Source organism: Malaya genurostris, chromosome 2 (assembly GCF_030247185.1).
Source record: "Malaya genurostris strain Urasoe2022 chromosome 2, Malgen_1.1, whole genome shotgun sequence".
Lineage (NCBI taxonomy): Eukaryota > Metazoa > Arthropoda > Insecta > Diptera > Culicidae > Malaya > Malaya genurostris.
Genome location: NC_080571.1, coordinates 208,127,878 through 208,146,325, shown reverse-complemented (window position 1 = coordinate 208,146,325; position 18,448 = coordinate 208,127,878). Strand labels below are relative to the sequence as shown.

General features: G+C 37.5%; 1 protein-coding gene across 2 annotated transcripts in view; it reads right to left on the bottom strand.

Moving 5' to 3' along the window:
* LOC131427297 (protein decapentaplegic) overlaps nt 1–18,448 on the bottom strand; it is a 121,065-nt gene that overhangs the window by 12,195 nt on the left and 90,422 nt on the right. For both annotated transcript variants that reach the window (XM_058590355.1, XM_058590356.1), the window contains exon 2: nt 2,891–3,525. In XM_058590355.1, the coding sequence (XP_058446338.1) occupies nt 2,891–3,525 (635 nt within the window). The remainder of the gene's footprint in view (nt 1–2,890; nt 3,526–18,448) is intronic.

Sequence of the window (18,448 nt, the reverse complement as noted above, 5' to 3'; positions counted from 1 at the left end):
AACTCTACAAGATTTTTTTCGTTTGATTAATAAAAAGAAACTTACTGAAAATTTGATCAACTGTTTGACAGTTTTCACGACAATCAGTATTTACAAAAATTCGGTTATTGGAAGATTATTTCACCATACGGACGGTATGGGTTTTACCGTACTCGGCGACTATTCAGATTTACCGTATGAATTGTATATCTATTTACATAACTCTGTAATGAAAACTGATCGTCCGGTAAAAATTTGCATAATTTTTGTGAAATGAAAAATGTAAATTGATTACCGAAAGTTTTCGTCAAAAAAATTACCGAACAATGGAATTGAATCTTAGTGTGTAGCAAGAAGTGAATGTTGCTCCAAAAAATTGTGGCTTCTGTGAAAGCAGAACCCAAATCATGGTGGCACCTTGTGTCGATCGTGATGACATCTGCAAGTGTTCGCCACTATGAGTGAGCAAATTTCACACACTGTTAATATGTGAGCCTGTATATTTGTTACAGTATTCAGTTAAAGTGATGTAATATACTCAATACGGTGTTTTGATGTAATAACGTGTGATGTATCTGCAATATTTCTTGAAAACAGAAAATTATTGCATTTGATGTTCAGCGCGTCTAAATTTTTTTGCACATTAATTGATAATCACATCGAGATTGTTACAATTCTATTTTTGCTGTGTAGTATGTTAGCACCAGCCATTTGAAAGTTTATCGATTACATTGGACCCCATGCGATTTGGGTTCGAAAAATCGATGCACAAATCGTGAAAATTGCCTCCACTTGCTGTCCCAAAACACTTTATGTTGTTATTTGGGTAAACCGACACGTTTTTATTTGAGAAACTATTCAAAACTGTCAAACTTTTGTGTATCAAACAAGATAATTGATTGCAGTACAATGCATTACTGATTGTTTATTCAGTTTGCAATCAGCTGATTTTTGACGTTCCTTTTTTGGTCTTTTCAAGATGATGCCGTGACAGGCAGCCGTAAAAAACACTCTGAAGTAGCTACACGCTCTTTGAACATAATTCATGGTTTGAGTTGCGATTACTCAAATTCATAAACTGGAGCAATATGTCAAAATTTGAGTAAAATAAACTCGTTGCCATAAGTTCTCTCACATTTATTCATACATTAGAGTAAGCGTTGAGTTCTTAAACATTTGAGTGAAAATAATACTTCTTGCAGTTCAGTGCGTTTTCATTCTCGGAATATTCTTATCGAAATAACCGTTTCTAGATCCGGTTTTAAAAACATGAATCAACGTCAATCATAGATGTTTTGTGGTTTCAATTATGCTTAGTGAAAAGCGCAACATAAGGATATCAAAAGGAAACAGGTTTGAATCACTATTTTGTGCATTCAAAAGCAAGAAGAACAACTTTCTATATGAAAATTAACGAAGAAAATTTTCTTCATTTTGAGAGCAAGGAACTCAAATTTTGAGTTGAACTTACTCAAATTTTGAACAAAATATTTTTTTCTTATTTTGAGTAAAAATTACTCAAGTTTTGACAATTTCGTCCCTTAACGCAAAAATGAATAGATAGGTGGTAACTCAAGTTTAGAGTACGTGCACTTTTTATGAATTTGAGTGATGTGTCACTCACTTTTGAGTTATGTTCAATGAGAGTGTACTGTTGTACTTGACTTCAACCGCTATCACTGTTTAAGCGTGACATTTGTGAGATTGGTAGCATCAATTTTCTAATTATATTTAATTGATAGCGAAAATTAAGGCGAAATGACGATACAGAAAGAAGTTCTGGATTGCACATCTCAAAATTGAACGTGTTTTAGGCCCCTATTCTGCGAGTCGAGTAAGGTGACTCAATCGATTTTATTTCGCTGTCACATGACTCTTGATACCTTAGGATGTATGTCGACTCGGACGATGTGAGTGGTTCATTCCATGGTGAGTTAGAAAATGGCAGACGGGTCGTTTTTCCAAATGTCAACGCATTTAAAATGGCGTTGTGCTGCGACTGTCAGTGTTGCAACCAATCATCTGCTCAATGTATTAGAAAGTAAATTTTTAAAACTAATACCGTTTTCGTTTATTGATCAGAGCAGCCCGAGGGCTGAACCAGAGTCGCCCAAACCACCTTTAGATATGTTTGTTTTAGCAACCTGGGGTCGCTCTAAATCGGACTCCAATCGCGTAGTTTCGCTCTGAAAATATTCTTGCGTCGCATCACGCATCCATGCGAGTTTATTTTTTCTTTTTTTATGAGTTGTTGTTTAGGGCGCGTACCACGTGTTCGTTTTTACTCGGAGTCAGAGTCGCCCACGTGTAGATTTAAAAACGAAAACGGTATAATTCATTCACATTGAGTACAAAACCCGGACTCGGAAAAATCGATTCAAAATATGTTCTTTTTGTAAGAATCAGACAAACAATTTTGGTGTTTTTATCCGGTTCTTGCACTCAAAGTTTTTTTACCGACTGCTACTACAGACGAGGTATGGTTTGCTTGTTTGTGACGTGGGGCCTGATCCATGCTGCATTCCACTGGGCCAGTCGGTCAAAAACTATGAATGCAAAAAGGAGATGAAAACATTTGTTTTGAAAGAGTTAAGTGTCACAGTTTATTCTCAAGTATGCTGTTTCAAAAAATCTTTTTCAAAGTTTTGTATATTAACGAAATAGCGATACTCTGATGTTCCCAAATGCTAATGAAAATGACTTTACCAAACTCTACCAAAGAATTTATTGTTTGGTATATTTTTTCGAAAAAAAAGCGTATGGTTCTCGCAGAAATGCACGCATGTGAAATGGTCGAAAACTGTTTATCCAGTAAACATAGAAATTATTTCAAAAGTGTCAGTTTTAAGTCAGATGATGCATGAGCAAGTATTATGTTTATTGTAACTATCAAATCTAGTGCAGAACCTACCTTCATGCGTAAAACTCCGCACGGTGTTGGCGTTGCGCGTGCTGAGGCCCTTCTTTGGCACGTGGACGGAGTCGACCAGATCGTGGCCCATGATCTGGGCGTACAGCTGCCTCATCGCTTCCGGTATCACCACCTTAGATCTATCAATTTTTGGTCTTTTGGAAAAACCGAACAGACTACCGAGATTCCTCTCGATTTGGACTAGCGTTTCAGGATCGGGCTTACTATGGCTATGGCTATTGCTATCACTACTACTGCTACCGCTACTGCTACTACCACTAAACTGTAGGCTGTCACTATCACTATACTCGGTGTTTGCCGCGTCCACCACTTGCAGGTGCAGTTCACCTACCGTCGCTTCGGTCGGACGGTCTAAACTATCTTCGTCCACCTTTGGCTCACTTTGCGCCACACTACTGTCACTGAGCGCCTCCACGGCTGCTGACTGGCCATCTGTGTTGCTACCGCTACTCCTGCTGCTGCTGCTGCTGCTGATGGGACTGCTGACCGTCGTGAAGAGTGTATAGGCGGGAGAGGTGGATTGATCGTCGGTGCTAGCGACTTGCGTTACACCCTGTAGAATCGCCAGCACCGCGAGGACAAAAAGCCACGCGTGCATGTTCGTATTTGCAGCTCTGAAACGATAAACCAGAAGGGAAGAAATGGAATTAAAATCATTTAATTATACAGTACATGCCGACATTGCTAGCCGCTGGCTTGGGCAGTCCAATGCGTGTTGTTGTGGATTGGAATCACGCGCCCGATTGCACCCGTTGCGGTTGCCAAGTGTGCTCGAGCTGCTACAAGTGGCCGCGGGTCGGTTTTTGCACGTGAAAGGTACGCGAGATGTTGTGCACACAAAATGGTGACCCCGCCGGATTGGCTGCCGGTGCGGTTTTTAATGTTGTCGTCGTCGTCGTCGTTGTTGTTGTTGTTGTTGTTGTTGCAAGAGGTTATATCTGCTCGAACAGGAGGGGGAGAAACGTTGAAACAGAGACGACGCGAGACCAGCGGTCCCATAAACTAATGAGTGCTATTGCTCGATAGGCAGTAATTGTAGCCGAGGAGTAATATGTTTAAGCCGGTCAATTCCAACGCGCGCAGTCCTCGTCGGGTGAATCATCCGATTCGTGGTAGTGTACTGCGCATTACTTGGGATAATTGAATTAAATTTCTTCGACATGTTCGGAATTTGATGTGCTGGTCATTTATTATACCGTTAAACTTTTAAGGTTGGCGCTCGATAGCCTTCCGTTCGAATCACCTAGATCGTAACGGACAGTGAAACGTACCAGAGTCGATTAAAAATGCTAGAGTAAAAAAAAAAACATCGTCATAAAGCATCAAACTTCAACCCTATAATTTCGGACTGAGTTCAACGAATTGGGGTTTCTCTCGTAAAGGTTTGCCTCCTGCCTGGGCCACTATAGACAAAACAAATCTCCCAATTTTCCCAATGTCCGACCGTGCCATGAACGTTACTCAAATCAACCTCCACACGCACATATCTACATAAATTAGAACTTTAATGAGAGCACACGCTGAGCCACAAGCATATTATTTATTAGAGACGATCGCCACAACAATCGAGTGAGTGGAGTAAGCTTTTGTTGGCTGAAACTTGTTCGCGAAGCGTTCCGAATGACGGAAATAATTCAACACTGAATGAAAGACGCCGGGTCTGACCTGAACCTCCGAGACGCGGTGGGCCGCCGTCAGCCAGCAGGGCAAAAAAAAAGAACGTTGCTCATAAATGCGCAGAGCGCTGATCAGTCGGTGCTGCCGTCGCAGCTGTCATCGCCACCGCCAGCCGAATGACGGAGCGCATATGTTCGAGTGAAAATCGCGTAGACACCGCGGCGCGCAAACATACATTTTAAGATCGCTTCCTTCGGCTCTGGTTTGAAGTTACGCTGAAGTAACTGCCTAGGATTAATGCGGGAGCGTTGGTTTGCGACACGGACCACGACTTTGCGAAGCACAGTGAACTGCCAACGCGACAATAATAGCCCCCAGCCAACAATGCGAACAACCACACTACTCGACCCTCAACTCTACCTGAGCGAGTTTTGATCCACGAGAAGGTGCTACGCAGATTCGACCTTCCTGTTAAACTCGTGAGCGAATTGGTTGATCGCCTAAATGCCTTCACTGTACAAAGAAAAGGATCGTAAAATCATCGGTAAACAACACCACAGACGCAGCCGTCGGCGTCGGAGATATCGAGGTAGCCCAAAATAAGGATCTAGTGCACCTGTAAAAGAAGGCGGAGATCTGGCAGAAGCAGTATACCCGTTCCGTTAGTTCCAAATAAAGCCCTTCGACGGGATGTAGTTGAATTTCTTTCGGATAGTAAACTGAAAAAGAAGGAATTTTTTGAAAGCCTAACACAAATGTCTTCCTGCTGCCTGATTGTCTTGTCTGATAACAAAACTTGATGTTTTTAGGTTCCAGATAATTGAAAGTAAAATCCATAAACTGTTAATGAGAAGAATGTTTCTAAATTATCCTACACTCCACTCTTTGCGAATTGTCGAATTTGTGTTCTGACGAGAGCGTCGCTTCTGTCACGTAGCTCAATTTTTACTAACACTACGACGCTTTATTACCTGCGTGTTCATTGAATATGAACTACAAATTAAGTCAACTTTAATAATGCAACGTAACAATAGTGGTCTGCTACCAGTTGCTCCTTCAAGTGATATTTGATTTCAATTGAACGTGGGAATTTTTCAGAGTTATGAATTTATTCTACCATTGTACTCTGGATCCAAATTACGCAAACATTGTAAAAAATATGGAAAAAAAATGTCCAGAGAATAACATTATATAAGTTCAGATCTTACAAACATGTTTTGTTTTTACAAAGTGCAGCTTTTTTAACATTTAGAATCGAAACCTGAACCATACTACTTCCAGACTACATTGAACTGTGACTTGCAGTTCAGCTCGGCTGAAGGCTAAATCACACTCTGCATTGAATTTTGTAAAAGCAAGTTTTAACCAACAACAACAGTTACAAATTATACAACTGCCTGCCAGTATAGAAAAGATATCTATCACAGCATTGCGAACACCCTTACAACCTCATTTAACATAACTCAAAATTGAGTGACACACCACTCAAATTCATAAGAAGTACACGTGCACCAAGCTTAACTAACCACCTATCTACTCATTTCTGAGTTAAGGGACGAAGCTGTCAAAATTTGAGTATGTTTCAATTAAAATAAGAATAGAATATTTTGTTCAAAATTTGAGAGAGCTTAACTCAAAATTTGAGTTCCCTGCACTCAAAATAAAAAATTCTTCTTCGGTCATGTTTATATACATGGTTTTCTAGTTAAAGTCATTCATACTCATTTTTTGACATATTGTTCCAGTTTCTGAATTTGATCGCAACTCGAACAATGAGTTATGTTCAAAGAGCCTGTAGGGCATGTTCAGGAGTGTTCCAGTTCTAGATGTAAAATTTATGTCAGTTTTAAAATTTAAGTCCGGAAATTATAACAAAAGAAACTGTTCGAATAAATAAAACTAAAACGGCTTGCTGGAGATACGTTTGTTCCAGTTTCAGTTCTATTATAGATCTCCCATATAAAACTTCCAGCTGCTGAGTTTGCTCTTACGCTCGTTTGGGTTTTACACGAACATTACATAACCTCACAAAATTCGCTGAATTGCAATCATTCCACAGCCAACTGTGGGTTGTCTACATGTTCATTCTGATTTGAATACGTGTTATTAGGCTTTACATGACATAACCTCATAAAATGAACAGATTAAACTGTTTTTGACTGCCGCCGATGGTTTGTTTACAATTTAAAAGTTCATCAGAGGTTGATCGTTTGAATTTAAAAATTGCAAGTCGCCTCACACTAACCAGAATTATACAAATATCGCTCCTTGATGCTGGAAACGCATACAGGGCAATCCTTTTAGTTATTTTCGCTGTAGAACACGTTTTTAACAGGCACTTTTTCGTTATGTTCCAATTTTTAGTTTGCAGTCGCAAAACAAAACAAAGCACCGGCAGCTGTCAAAGATGAACTTGATTCAAAAAACCTAAACCTGTAAAACCTAATTAGATTTTTGATCGTGACGTCACAAATGAACAAGCATTCATCCATGACAGTTCAGCGGTACTGTTTACAAACAAATTTAAACAAAAATCGAGGAACACAATTCACTTTGCAACTAGTCACTTTTATATAATAAATCTCAAAAACAAACCGTATCCAATCGTGAACAAATGTTTTAAAACTCTATTTAGGCGATATGGACCGTAAATGCTCTCATCCAATTTGTCAACAGACAAACAAAAAAAATCTCTGTTTACAAACAGTACTGCTGAACTGTCAAAATGTGTTCATCCGATTGAGGTTAGCAGTGACGGTACAAAATCCTAATTAAGTTTTTCACGAGCATGCATAACCTCACAAAATTCACTGAATGAACATTATTTGACAACTAACGGTGCTTTGTTTACGTGTTCATTCTAATTCGAATTAGGTTTTGCACGAACATAACATAACCTAACAAAAATGAACAAAATGAATCAATTTTGACAGCTATCAGTGGTTTGTTTATGTGTTCATTGCGTTCATTCTAATTTGAATACGTGTTAATAGATACGTAAACAAACCACTGATAGCTGTCAGAAGATGAACTTGATTCATCGGCAGTTTATTGGTAGTTCATTCGAGTGGTCATCGTGCAAAACCTAATAGGGTACCGGTTCCAGTAGTGATATCAGCTCCAGGTGTCTTTTCATATACGAAAACCATTTAACTAATGTGTGAGATGTTCGGACGATTGACTCTGATGGAAAGAATAGGTGCCTTTGTTTCGAATTTTCGCGTCGCTATAATAGCAGCATTGAACAATTTTCGAACTATTTTTTCTGCGGTATTGCTTCTTAGAGCCAAAGCAAAAACATTATATCCGATTTCATTACAATTCGTTGATAAAAAGTCAAGTAATTGGTAGAATAATGCTGTGACTCTACTAATGAGATGACTATTGATGCACTAATTGTACGTATTATTGGACATGTCGAACATGAACTTTATTCATCACGAGTGGTGTCATCTTGTAAAATCTAATTAGGTTTTGCACGATGATGACACAAATGAGCTGCCGATGAATCAAATTCTTCTTCTTTTCTGGTTGGCGTCACATCACTTGAGATGACGCCGAATTGATGGCACAGCAACTAAGGCTATATTGCCAGTTAATTTTCGTTTATAGTCTTTAGGACTTTATTTTCACTTGACTACAAGCGAAAATCTCGCTGCGTGGCTGCGTCGAATCGTCAAAGTACGGCTGAAAATCCTTTCGTTCTTGCGAAATACTCGAATTTTCTCCGGACTAACACGATGCAACGTGCTCACCCGTTGAGAGTTTCACCGGAAGTGATGAATCAAATTCATCTTTGACAGCTGCCGTGTGTTTGTTTTGTTTTGCAACTGCAAATTAAGAATTGATAAATGACAAAAAAGTGCCTGTTAAAAACGTGTTCCACAGTGAAAAGAACTAAAAAGATTACCCTGTATGCATTTCCAGCATCAAGGAGCGATATTTGTATTGATCTGTTTAGTGTGAGGCGACTTTCAATTTTTAAATTCAAACGATGAACCTCTGATGAACTTTTAAACTGTAAACAAACCATCGGCGGCTGCCAAAAAGTTTATTCTGTTCATTTTGTGAGGTTATGTCATGTTCTTGTAAAACCTAATAAAATACCACCACGAATCGTGATGAATTATTGCAAAATATCTATCAAACCATGTTCATCCAGCTCATTTTGAGAGGTTATGTCATGATTGGGTAAATCCTGTAAACGCAGGTTTACGGTTTTATGCGTAGGGCGTTGGTCTTATAAGCCACTTGTCGTATATTTGAGCCCCGACCTGGGAAGATTTTTAGTGTGTCAGCAGTCTGATCGTAGTTACTAGTCGTGTATCTGGTCTGTACACAAAGAATCGGCTGCAAAGTCTCTTGAAACAGAAGGTCAAACTCCATAAAAGGTGGTATAATACCAAGGCTTTTTACAACGATAAAACAAAGTATTGTCTATCGGCTTGTGGTGAATTACCAGATTGATTTTATGTTTGACTGCTAACTGTTCGATTTGTCCGAAACAATCAAGCGCCAGTTTTAAATAACCGTAGTTCTTTGTATTTGTACATTGATTCGAAACAACAATTTCTTGGTTTGATAGGCAACCGTTTTGTTGCTTTGCATAATGCGGGACTTTCCTGTGTGTAGGCTCAACTCGTACCAGTGCTTCCAGCAGTAGGTATTTTGTTGACATCATCGAGGGGGACGACACTTAACAAATGCAATTCAGATCCGAAAGGATTACTCCTCTTTTTTCAGTTGTGCATATCCTTGCAGACACTTGTTCATCTTTGTTACACATAGTAACGGTTGGAGACGGATTAATCGTCTTTTGCTGAGTTTTTGCTGGTTGAAAAAATAACCATGGTGATTTTATACCTTATTGATACCAGTACTTGCATATGTAAACAAAACTGACACTATAACTAGAAGAAAATCGTGTGTTTCCAAAATTGAGACACAGAACCCAGGGTAACTCCAAGTGGTCACTGTATATATAAAATAATTATTAATTGAGGTTTTCTGAATAGCGTACTGAAATCAATAATTTGTAGGATTTCGACGTGGACAATGAGAACGTACGAAATACGATAATGTTGACTATGTGTTCTTGTCAACCAGCGGTCTTTGAAGTAAAAGTTCTCTAGAGGATGTAGTAAATTTCAAATATATGCGGAAGCATCCAATACAGATCCTGTCTCAACAGAAAATTTAACGCAGCTCTAGGAAGTTAAACACAGCACACTCGTGAGATGTAATTCCTCTTTTTCATAATCGTGAATGTCGATAACTATTTTCTTATTACAGTCACGAAAAGTACTGGATGTTGAGATATTTCGAAAGTAAATAAGCTTTTACTTTCAGCCAAATAGCAATTATTATGGTCAGTGTGTTACCGCGGAAATTTGACACCCGTGGCAAAATAAGTTTTGCTGCCCCCATCGTTGGTGTAATGAGACTGAGTTGCATCTCTCGAGAGATCACTTGGACGAGCAAAACAAAAGGTCCCAAGGATTGGTACGCTGCCCCTTAAACGTTGTGCCAGGGATGAATGCCCTTTGGCAATGTCTGGAAAATGCTTCGTACGTCAACAATAACATTTTGTGCCCGTCCTTATATTGTTAAAAAATTGAATTACACGAAACATGCTATAGTTTTATTGTGTGAACAATTCAGGCATTACTATTTTTATGTCTAATAACATTTTTGTCGCAGTATTCATCGAAGGGTTTTTATTTGTGAAACGTTGCTATTTAAGGAAGCAGTGATAGAGATCTTATAAAAAGGGAATGTTCATACCACATATTGATCTAAGAATTTATTGATTGATGTTCAGTCATTTTCATTAAATACTGTGGATCTGAAGAATATAATGGTTGCGATACAAAAGTACAAAATTGATACAAAACAAATATCAATAATTTAATAATTTTATTAATAAATAATAATTAAAATTAATAATTTTCGATAAGGATGGATGCAGTTCATAGAAGAATCATGTATGTAAATATTTTCATTTTTTATCGAGCTTCCACTATCGTATCTCAAGAATACCTCTCCAAATGTGACGAACGAAATGTTTCGGATTTTCCATGTTTTCGAATAAAGGAAACCAATCCATTTCTTTAATAGATCCTTGCTCATGATCAGTTTTTCCTATGCCCCTAAAGATCAAGCAGTTCCGAATTCATGTCAAACAAATCAAACTATTCATTTAATGAATACAATACATAAAAAACATAATTTTCAACCATCATTTTTCTTGATTTTTTGATCCACCTTGACAACTAGTTTAATGTCACTAATAAATATAAAAAACTCTTCAAGAGTTCGCATGTGCTTCGACTTTCTTACTAACAATTAGACACGCTTTTGAAGATAAATGTATTTTCGTCATATTTTGACGACGTTTTTTCATTTTATTGGTATAGTCCGGATCTGTCGTCCCCCTCGGACATCATTCATATTTTTGGTATGACGTCGTCACTATATTTGCATATTCCTCGGCTTTTATTACTAGAAGCTAAGCAGGCTAGGATGCTATCGGTTTGAATATCAATAAGAAACATGAAAATATGACTGAGAGGTTCATAATTGGTAACGAAACAATTAAAAAGCGGCACATAATGCTACAAATATCAGCTAAACGTCAATTTCGTATTGTACTAGTACTAGAGAAATAGCATGAAGGGCACGAATCTATGAATGGATCGAATGGACACTTCATGCCCGATAAATACCAAACAAATCGCCAATCAACCTGTCAAGTGTATGCTAATTGCAATAACTAGCAGGCAGTTTGTTACCTGTCGGAAGCCATTGAATTGGGAAGCACAATAATCCTCAATGAAATCCAGTCCTGTGTCCTGTGGAACCCTACCCGCACAGAGGTAATCATTCTGTTTATTTAAATAGCTTTTGTTTTCACCTACCAAACCCGGTAACCTGTTTGGGTTAAACAATAAACGTACAATAAAAAATAACTGAAGACGACGCCAGACAGGTCACGATATAAACCAAGCCACCAAGAGCGGGGGCAGTCTAAGTACACCCAATAAAACCCAAAAGTACAAGTGTTAAACAAATTCGAGTTGAAGGGCTGACAATCCTTCAAAGCCCGGCGACAACCCCGAACCCGTCTGCATTGGTGCTGCAAGGGTTACAAACCTAACCTATCAACCGTCGTTTAGAGTGTGACAAGCTGTCAACCCTATCGCCCTATGTTTAAGCTGAAATCGACGAACGAGCGTGTGGCGAACTTGATCGATAAATCGAGCTTCACAGAATCGAACGAAACGCATCCCGAGACACACATCACACCAGCCGGATATTCTAATGACTAGTGCGGCTTTGTGACATTCTTTCCCGCGAAACCAGTGCCCTATAAATAGACGGCGAAACCAGATTGATGGAGAACGAAGCGGGTATGGAAATTGGCGCCAAAGCACTTCCAGATCGATTTGTATCAAGGAGGGGGGATAAAGGTAGATGGACGAGGTTCCCATCTCTCAACGCATTGCCCTAGAGAATAGAACACTTCGCCGGGCTTACGTAAAGCATCATGCGGAATGATAAATAATTATTTGTTTATTTATAATTTTTGCTGGTGCCGTTGCTTATTGGTGCAACTAGTGGAAGCATTTACATTCGATTTGCCATGGAAAAGGGTCGGGGAAAAAAATGCAAGGGTTCAGGTTTCAGCTTCTAGGAAACGTGTAGAGTTGCAAGTGTGCAAGGCTGGGCATCACGCGCAGGTAGACGAAACTGACTCATAAAGTGGTCGTGAAATGACGATACTAAAATGTTTACATTGGCTGCAATAACCAGGCAACCATGTCTGGTCCGGATTACTCCCGGGTTTCGAGAGGATTACGGTGGGCGACAACCGGGATGACGCCAGTAGATCCCGGTTTTCATATTGGCTGGAGCCGGTATCTCCCCGGTTGCAACGGCGACAGTGCCAGGATTCGAGAGGAACTCGAGTTCTTGTTGTTTGTTTCAGTAGTAGTTTTCTAAATACAATCAAATTAACTCCAACTTTTAATATCTATTATCTGATATTAATATTAATATAAAGTCTCATTTGACAAACTGTCAAAATTCATTATTTTGAATGGTTATATGACGGACGGTCATCTTTCAGTGGTAAGCGTCATTTTTTTTTTAAATTTTCACTAATATGCAAAGTGTTATATGTTTTGTTATGAGTTTCAATATGACAAGTAAAAAAATAAATTCATTTATTTCGATAGTCCCACGACTAAAAGGCCCAATTTCAAATGAGAGGCTCTTTACTTTCTCTTTTGATTATAACGGAGTCATTACTGCAATTTCTTGAAAGTTTACTATATTAATCGAAAGCTTCTGGTTTAAACTTGAAAGTTTTGCGAAGAGTAAGGCATCAAATATAAAATCAATCCTGTAAACCTCGAAAGAAAAAGTAAACAAAGAGAAATTGCCATTTGCTGTTCGGCTCTTATTTCGTGGAACTATTGATTTCATTTCTAGCACGTCGATTATGACCAGAGATGCCATTTATACAGATTTATATGTATTATACAAATTTTTACATGCTCATACAGATTTAATACAAAGTACAGATTTTATACAGATTTCCTCAATTTAATACAGATTTATACAGATCTCACAAAAAGTAAGAAAGAAAAAAATAAACTTTTCTCTTTGAGCTATCTTTTAGTATTTGATTCCAGTGACGATATAAAAATCTATCAATCAACGGAAAAATTACAAATTAATATGGAAATCTGTGAAATCCACTTATATTACAATTTGAAACCAATTTGAACTGATATTCAAATTTTTTACAATGACTTAGTGGAAACCTATATTGGAGAAACAAAATGAATGAAAAACTAACAGAAAAGATGATTTCTGTATGAAATGTTCAAAACGACGAATGTAACAATGAGAGATTCTCTTTGTTTACTTTCTCTTTCGATTATTACGGTACTGTTAGCAATCCTTCACTCCAATTATTTACCGATAATAATAACAAAAGCCTGATGGCTCTTTGAATCTGCACTGAAGAAATTACCGAAAAAAACAGGAATATTTCGCAATAATCGAAAGAGAAAGTAAACAAAGAGAATCTCTCATTGTTACATTCGTCGTTTTGAACATTTTATACAGATTCATTGTAAAAAGATACGCTCAGAGACAGTACTTTATTCAAGGAAGTAATGGCATCATGAAACTTTACTGTCAAACTAATGCCGTTTTTCATTGAAAAACACTGGTGGCGTGGATTGCTCTGATTTTGCACTTTCGAGCAGAAATGCAACATTTTGACGGTGTTTCATTGCCATTTCTGCTCGAAAGTGCAAAACCAGAGCAATCCACGCCACCAGTGTTTCTCAATGTAAAACGCCATAAGAGTTGTATGAACTGACTTGACGTTGCATATTGGGCGTTGAAATTTCATGTCAAATCATAAAGTCACCAATTTCTAACTAGATAAATATATGGAATTACAATTCAATTGTTGTGGATAAAAAAAATGAAACTTCGTCGTTGAATATTCTTGTGAGCGCGGCAATGACATATTGAATCTACCATCCTACAACCACAATCTATTGGAATAGCATATCTTAGCATCATTTTGTTGTAAGAATTTCATTTTATTAGTGAATATAGATTAATACAGATTTTTTATACAAAGAATACAGATTTTCTATGAAAATATCTGGCATCTCCGATTATGAGCAAGACAACAAAATATTCACGATGTAACATGATTCTATCGATTGTTGAAAGGAAAATGACAGCAACGTTGGCAGGTATACCGCCTCATCGGTATTTATACCGATTTTCGACCTTCATATACGGATATGTTCTCCTAAAATACCGATAATTAACTTGTTTTTTTTTGCTCACTTAAAAAAAACCCGGTTACATTTTACTAGTACAGATGTAGTAAAGATTCCAATGCAGATAAATTTTTGCGTCGAATACAAATTCTTGAAAAAAGTCTTGGCAACTCTGAATGATAGTTCAAATGACGTCGTCAGAAATCTTCGCTTCCCTGGAGTCTTCAGCGAATTGCAGTATAGTGCTACAACGGTAATATTATTTAGACAATATTCCACAGAGATCCCTATACCCAGTGCTAAATCGAGACCATTTCAAAAGATTTTAGAGCAAATGACAGCTTTTCTTTTTCATTTGATTGTTTCTGCGTTATTACACAATTATTCGAGAAATGTCTGATACTACTAAAAAAATAAATGTTTTGCGAAGCATTCTACATATACTGATTTTTTTAATTAACAGAATAGGAAAAGTAGGAGACATACTGCGCTTTGTTTCTGTTGCCTTATGAAATATTGCCTCGAAGTGTCAAATATTTCACAATAGAAATAAAAGCAATCTCTTCCAATCTCTCATATCTGCTATTAACTACTCTTAATACAACGATTAAACCAATTTTTTCATAATTCTGATAATATTTTCTTTCATTCGCTCTTTCTGTTTTCGTTACAACATAAACATAACCGTATTCAACCTGAAATTAAGTCGGTACAACTCAAAAACTTGGTAAAAATAAATTACTATTGAATACTTATAACTTTATCTAAATTCAGGTAATTGAACGGAAGCCCAACGTTAAATGAAAAGTACTAAAAATGGTGCGATTCTCCGGTTCCGTGTACAATATTTTTGTTCGAAATCATAACATTTAGGATTGACACTATTGCGCATTCCCACATAGTCTCAAAGACGGACTGAGTAATGAACGCTTACTCGACTTGTCGTTTCGGAGTGCTCGATCAACTCGATTGACAGTGACATTATAAATCATCGCTCACTCTTTATGAATGCGCTAGTGTAAAAGTCAGAAGGAATGGACGATGCTGACTAAGCTAGGCCTTATTATTGGTTCCAAGCAAATTTCAACATTTTTTGCTGGAATTCTAGGAAGAACTTATCATTTACCAGTTATATATGCTCGAAAAGCTTGAAGATTCGATTTCATATATTCAGTTATATAAGATGTTTGTTTCGAATTCTACTAAAAATCAGCACCAAATTGTGCAAAAGTGGTAAAGTAGAAAAAAACGAGTTGACAACTCAGTTCGAATTCTCTTACTCAACTCCGACAGATCTCTGAACCAATCGGTGGGAGGCGAAATTCACTCGGAATCGCCCACATTATCAGATTCGAATCAATTCCGAATCGGCTAGAAATTTTCATTCGGAATTCCATGTGGAAATCATGTGGAATTCGGAATCAATTCCAACTCCAGTGCAGCAACCGATTCCGAAAGAATTTCCCTCACAACTGGTTAATATGGAAATCTGTTGGAAGTGAGTGAGAAGATTCGGACTGAATTGTCAATTTGTCTTCTTCTTCTTCTTTCCCGATTTTGCACGTTTTCATGCTGATTTTCAGTGTATTTTTAAATGAAAACATTACATAACTGAAAATACACATTTAAATCTTCATGTTTTCTGGATATACAGAACTTCTAAATAACCAATTTTTGTTAGAATTCCAACATAAACTGTTGAAACTCGCTGGAAATTAATAAAACGGCCTACCTTAGTCAGCATCATCCATTCTTCTGACTGGAGTGTAGTGAAATGGCTTAAGTCGCCCAAATTTCACACTAACACATTCATAAAATGAGCGAATATTCAATGACATTTATAATGTCACTGTCAATCGGGTTGATCGGGCGCAGCCAATTCAGGTGTAAATTCTAACACAGAACCGATCGAGCACTGAAAAATCATGCAGTCGAGTATGAATTCATTGCGCATACCGTCATTTCGATAATGTGGGCGGTTGTTGCACTGGAGTCTTCATTTATTCGGATATCATACTGAATTCCACATGGAATTTTCGGTTCCACATACTCCCGCTAAGAAAGAATTCGGGCAGCCGACAGAAATCTAAGATTCGTTTTATGAGTAGGGATGTCGGATTTTCGAATTACTCTATTAGTTAATAATCGAGTATAATTTTTAGTAATCGATTAAATTTTAGTCGATTATATGGGTTATTAATTGATTTATTATTCGATTATTATTATGGGATTATTCGAATTATTCGATTAGCTAAATAATCGAATATTAGTTTCAAACTAATCGTTTCAATATTACTCGATTATCTGGGTTACTAATCGATTACTCGACTAATCGATCAATCAATTTAACTTCAGCATTCAACTTATTGCGAAACATACATTTATTGTACATATTTTACTCATCGCTGAAAATTATCGGGACGCGAGATGAAATTGTTGGAATTCTAATTTGCATTGAATTCTTCAGAAAATTGCTGTAATTGTAGCAATTATTGTAATCACCGAGATCACAGTGACTTTCAATTGAAAATTGCCAAATTCCGACGGAATTCGAGTGGGCCAAAAACTGTCAGGCAAAAGTATCTGCCGGAAATGTCAAATGCCAATCTGTCAGGCAAGTTGAAGCAAGTTGCAGTTAGAAAAAATCATGTCAGTAGCGTTTTAATGCAACTCGCAAGAGTTAACAAACTTAGGCTGTGAACTATTTCGCGATTAATTTTGATTTTTGGTTAAAATCTGACACTCGAGCGGTTAATTTGATGTTGTCAAAAACAACCTTGATCGAGAGCATGGTTATTTTTGACAGATCGATGGTTATTTTCCGACACTGAAAAAAATCTTGCAATGAAAATTCTAATATTATTTCTTTAGTTAAAATTATTGCCAGTGGAAAATAAACCCAAATAACTTTCCGTCCGTCAAATTTTGAAATGGGCCGCAGTTTAATTTGTATTAAACTACTCGACACAAAATAACCACGCTAGTGTCAGATTTAAACCAAAACTTAAAATTAACAGCGAAATTGTTCTCAGCCTTAGTTGTTCTTATCTGCAATCAAAAGTTTTAAAATACAACTTTCTAGAAAAGAAACCATTCTACCAGATTCTTGCTGTTTTAAAAACGAAATAATTATAACTATCGTTTCATTTGTGTTCGTATCTTCCATGCTTGGTGCCAACAAACATTACGGTACTTGGATTGATAGAAAATAGAAACCTCAGTGATATGCTGCATTTTCTCTTTAGTAAAATTCAGACGGAAAGTGCACCATTAAAGCGAAGTAAAAGTAATCGTTTAGTTTTATTAACTAAATTTTCAGGTTAAATTCGGCTTTCTCATTAAAATGAACTCTCGTTGTGGATCGGATTTCTAATGATCTGTGCAGAAAAATAGCAGAGACAGTTTCAAAAGAGATGGACCAAAACAAAAACTGCAAAATTTGTCAACTTATTTAAAATTATTTAACCAGAATTTTGACAGCAATTTTACGCTGCTCCAACTGAGTCACACAATAAATTCAATTGCAAAACTTTATAGAAAAAGAAAGTTTGATAGAAACACTTCGGCAGTTTAGCGAAGAATATTTATTTTGAAATCAAAATAAGTATTCGAGTACAAACATCTCTGCACATTCACTTTAGATGCGAGTTCATTCTGCCGACCACTGTGGAAAGAGCATAGCTTTCTGTTATTTTTTTCTTTCAAACAAAAAAAACCCTAAGAAATGTCAATTGATTGCTCCACCGCAAATACTCTAATTCCAGAAACAACAGAGGAACTGCGTCACTTCAGATAACGACAGTTCCCACACTGATGACCGCAAAACGCACCGGCCATCTGTCACGTGCAATCGCGCAATAAACCGCCACTGATCCCAATCTCTATCGTCACAGAGCGCATCCTTTTGCGTCCCGCACAACAAAAACTTATCATTGACTAGCTAATATTTCGGGTCAAAAGCCGGCGCTGATTTCTTGCGAGTTAGTCCGAACTCACAACGTCATTTCGGTGCCCTTCTATTTTCCTTTTGTCACACTCAGCTCGGCCCGAATTTGTGTGCCATAATTCTCACGATCTTATCGGTGCAGACCCCCGGAAGGGTAAGTTC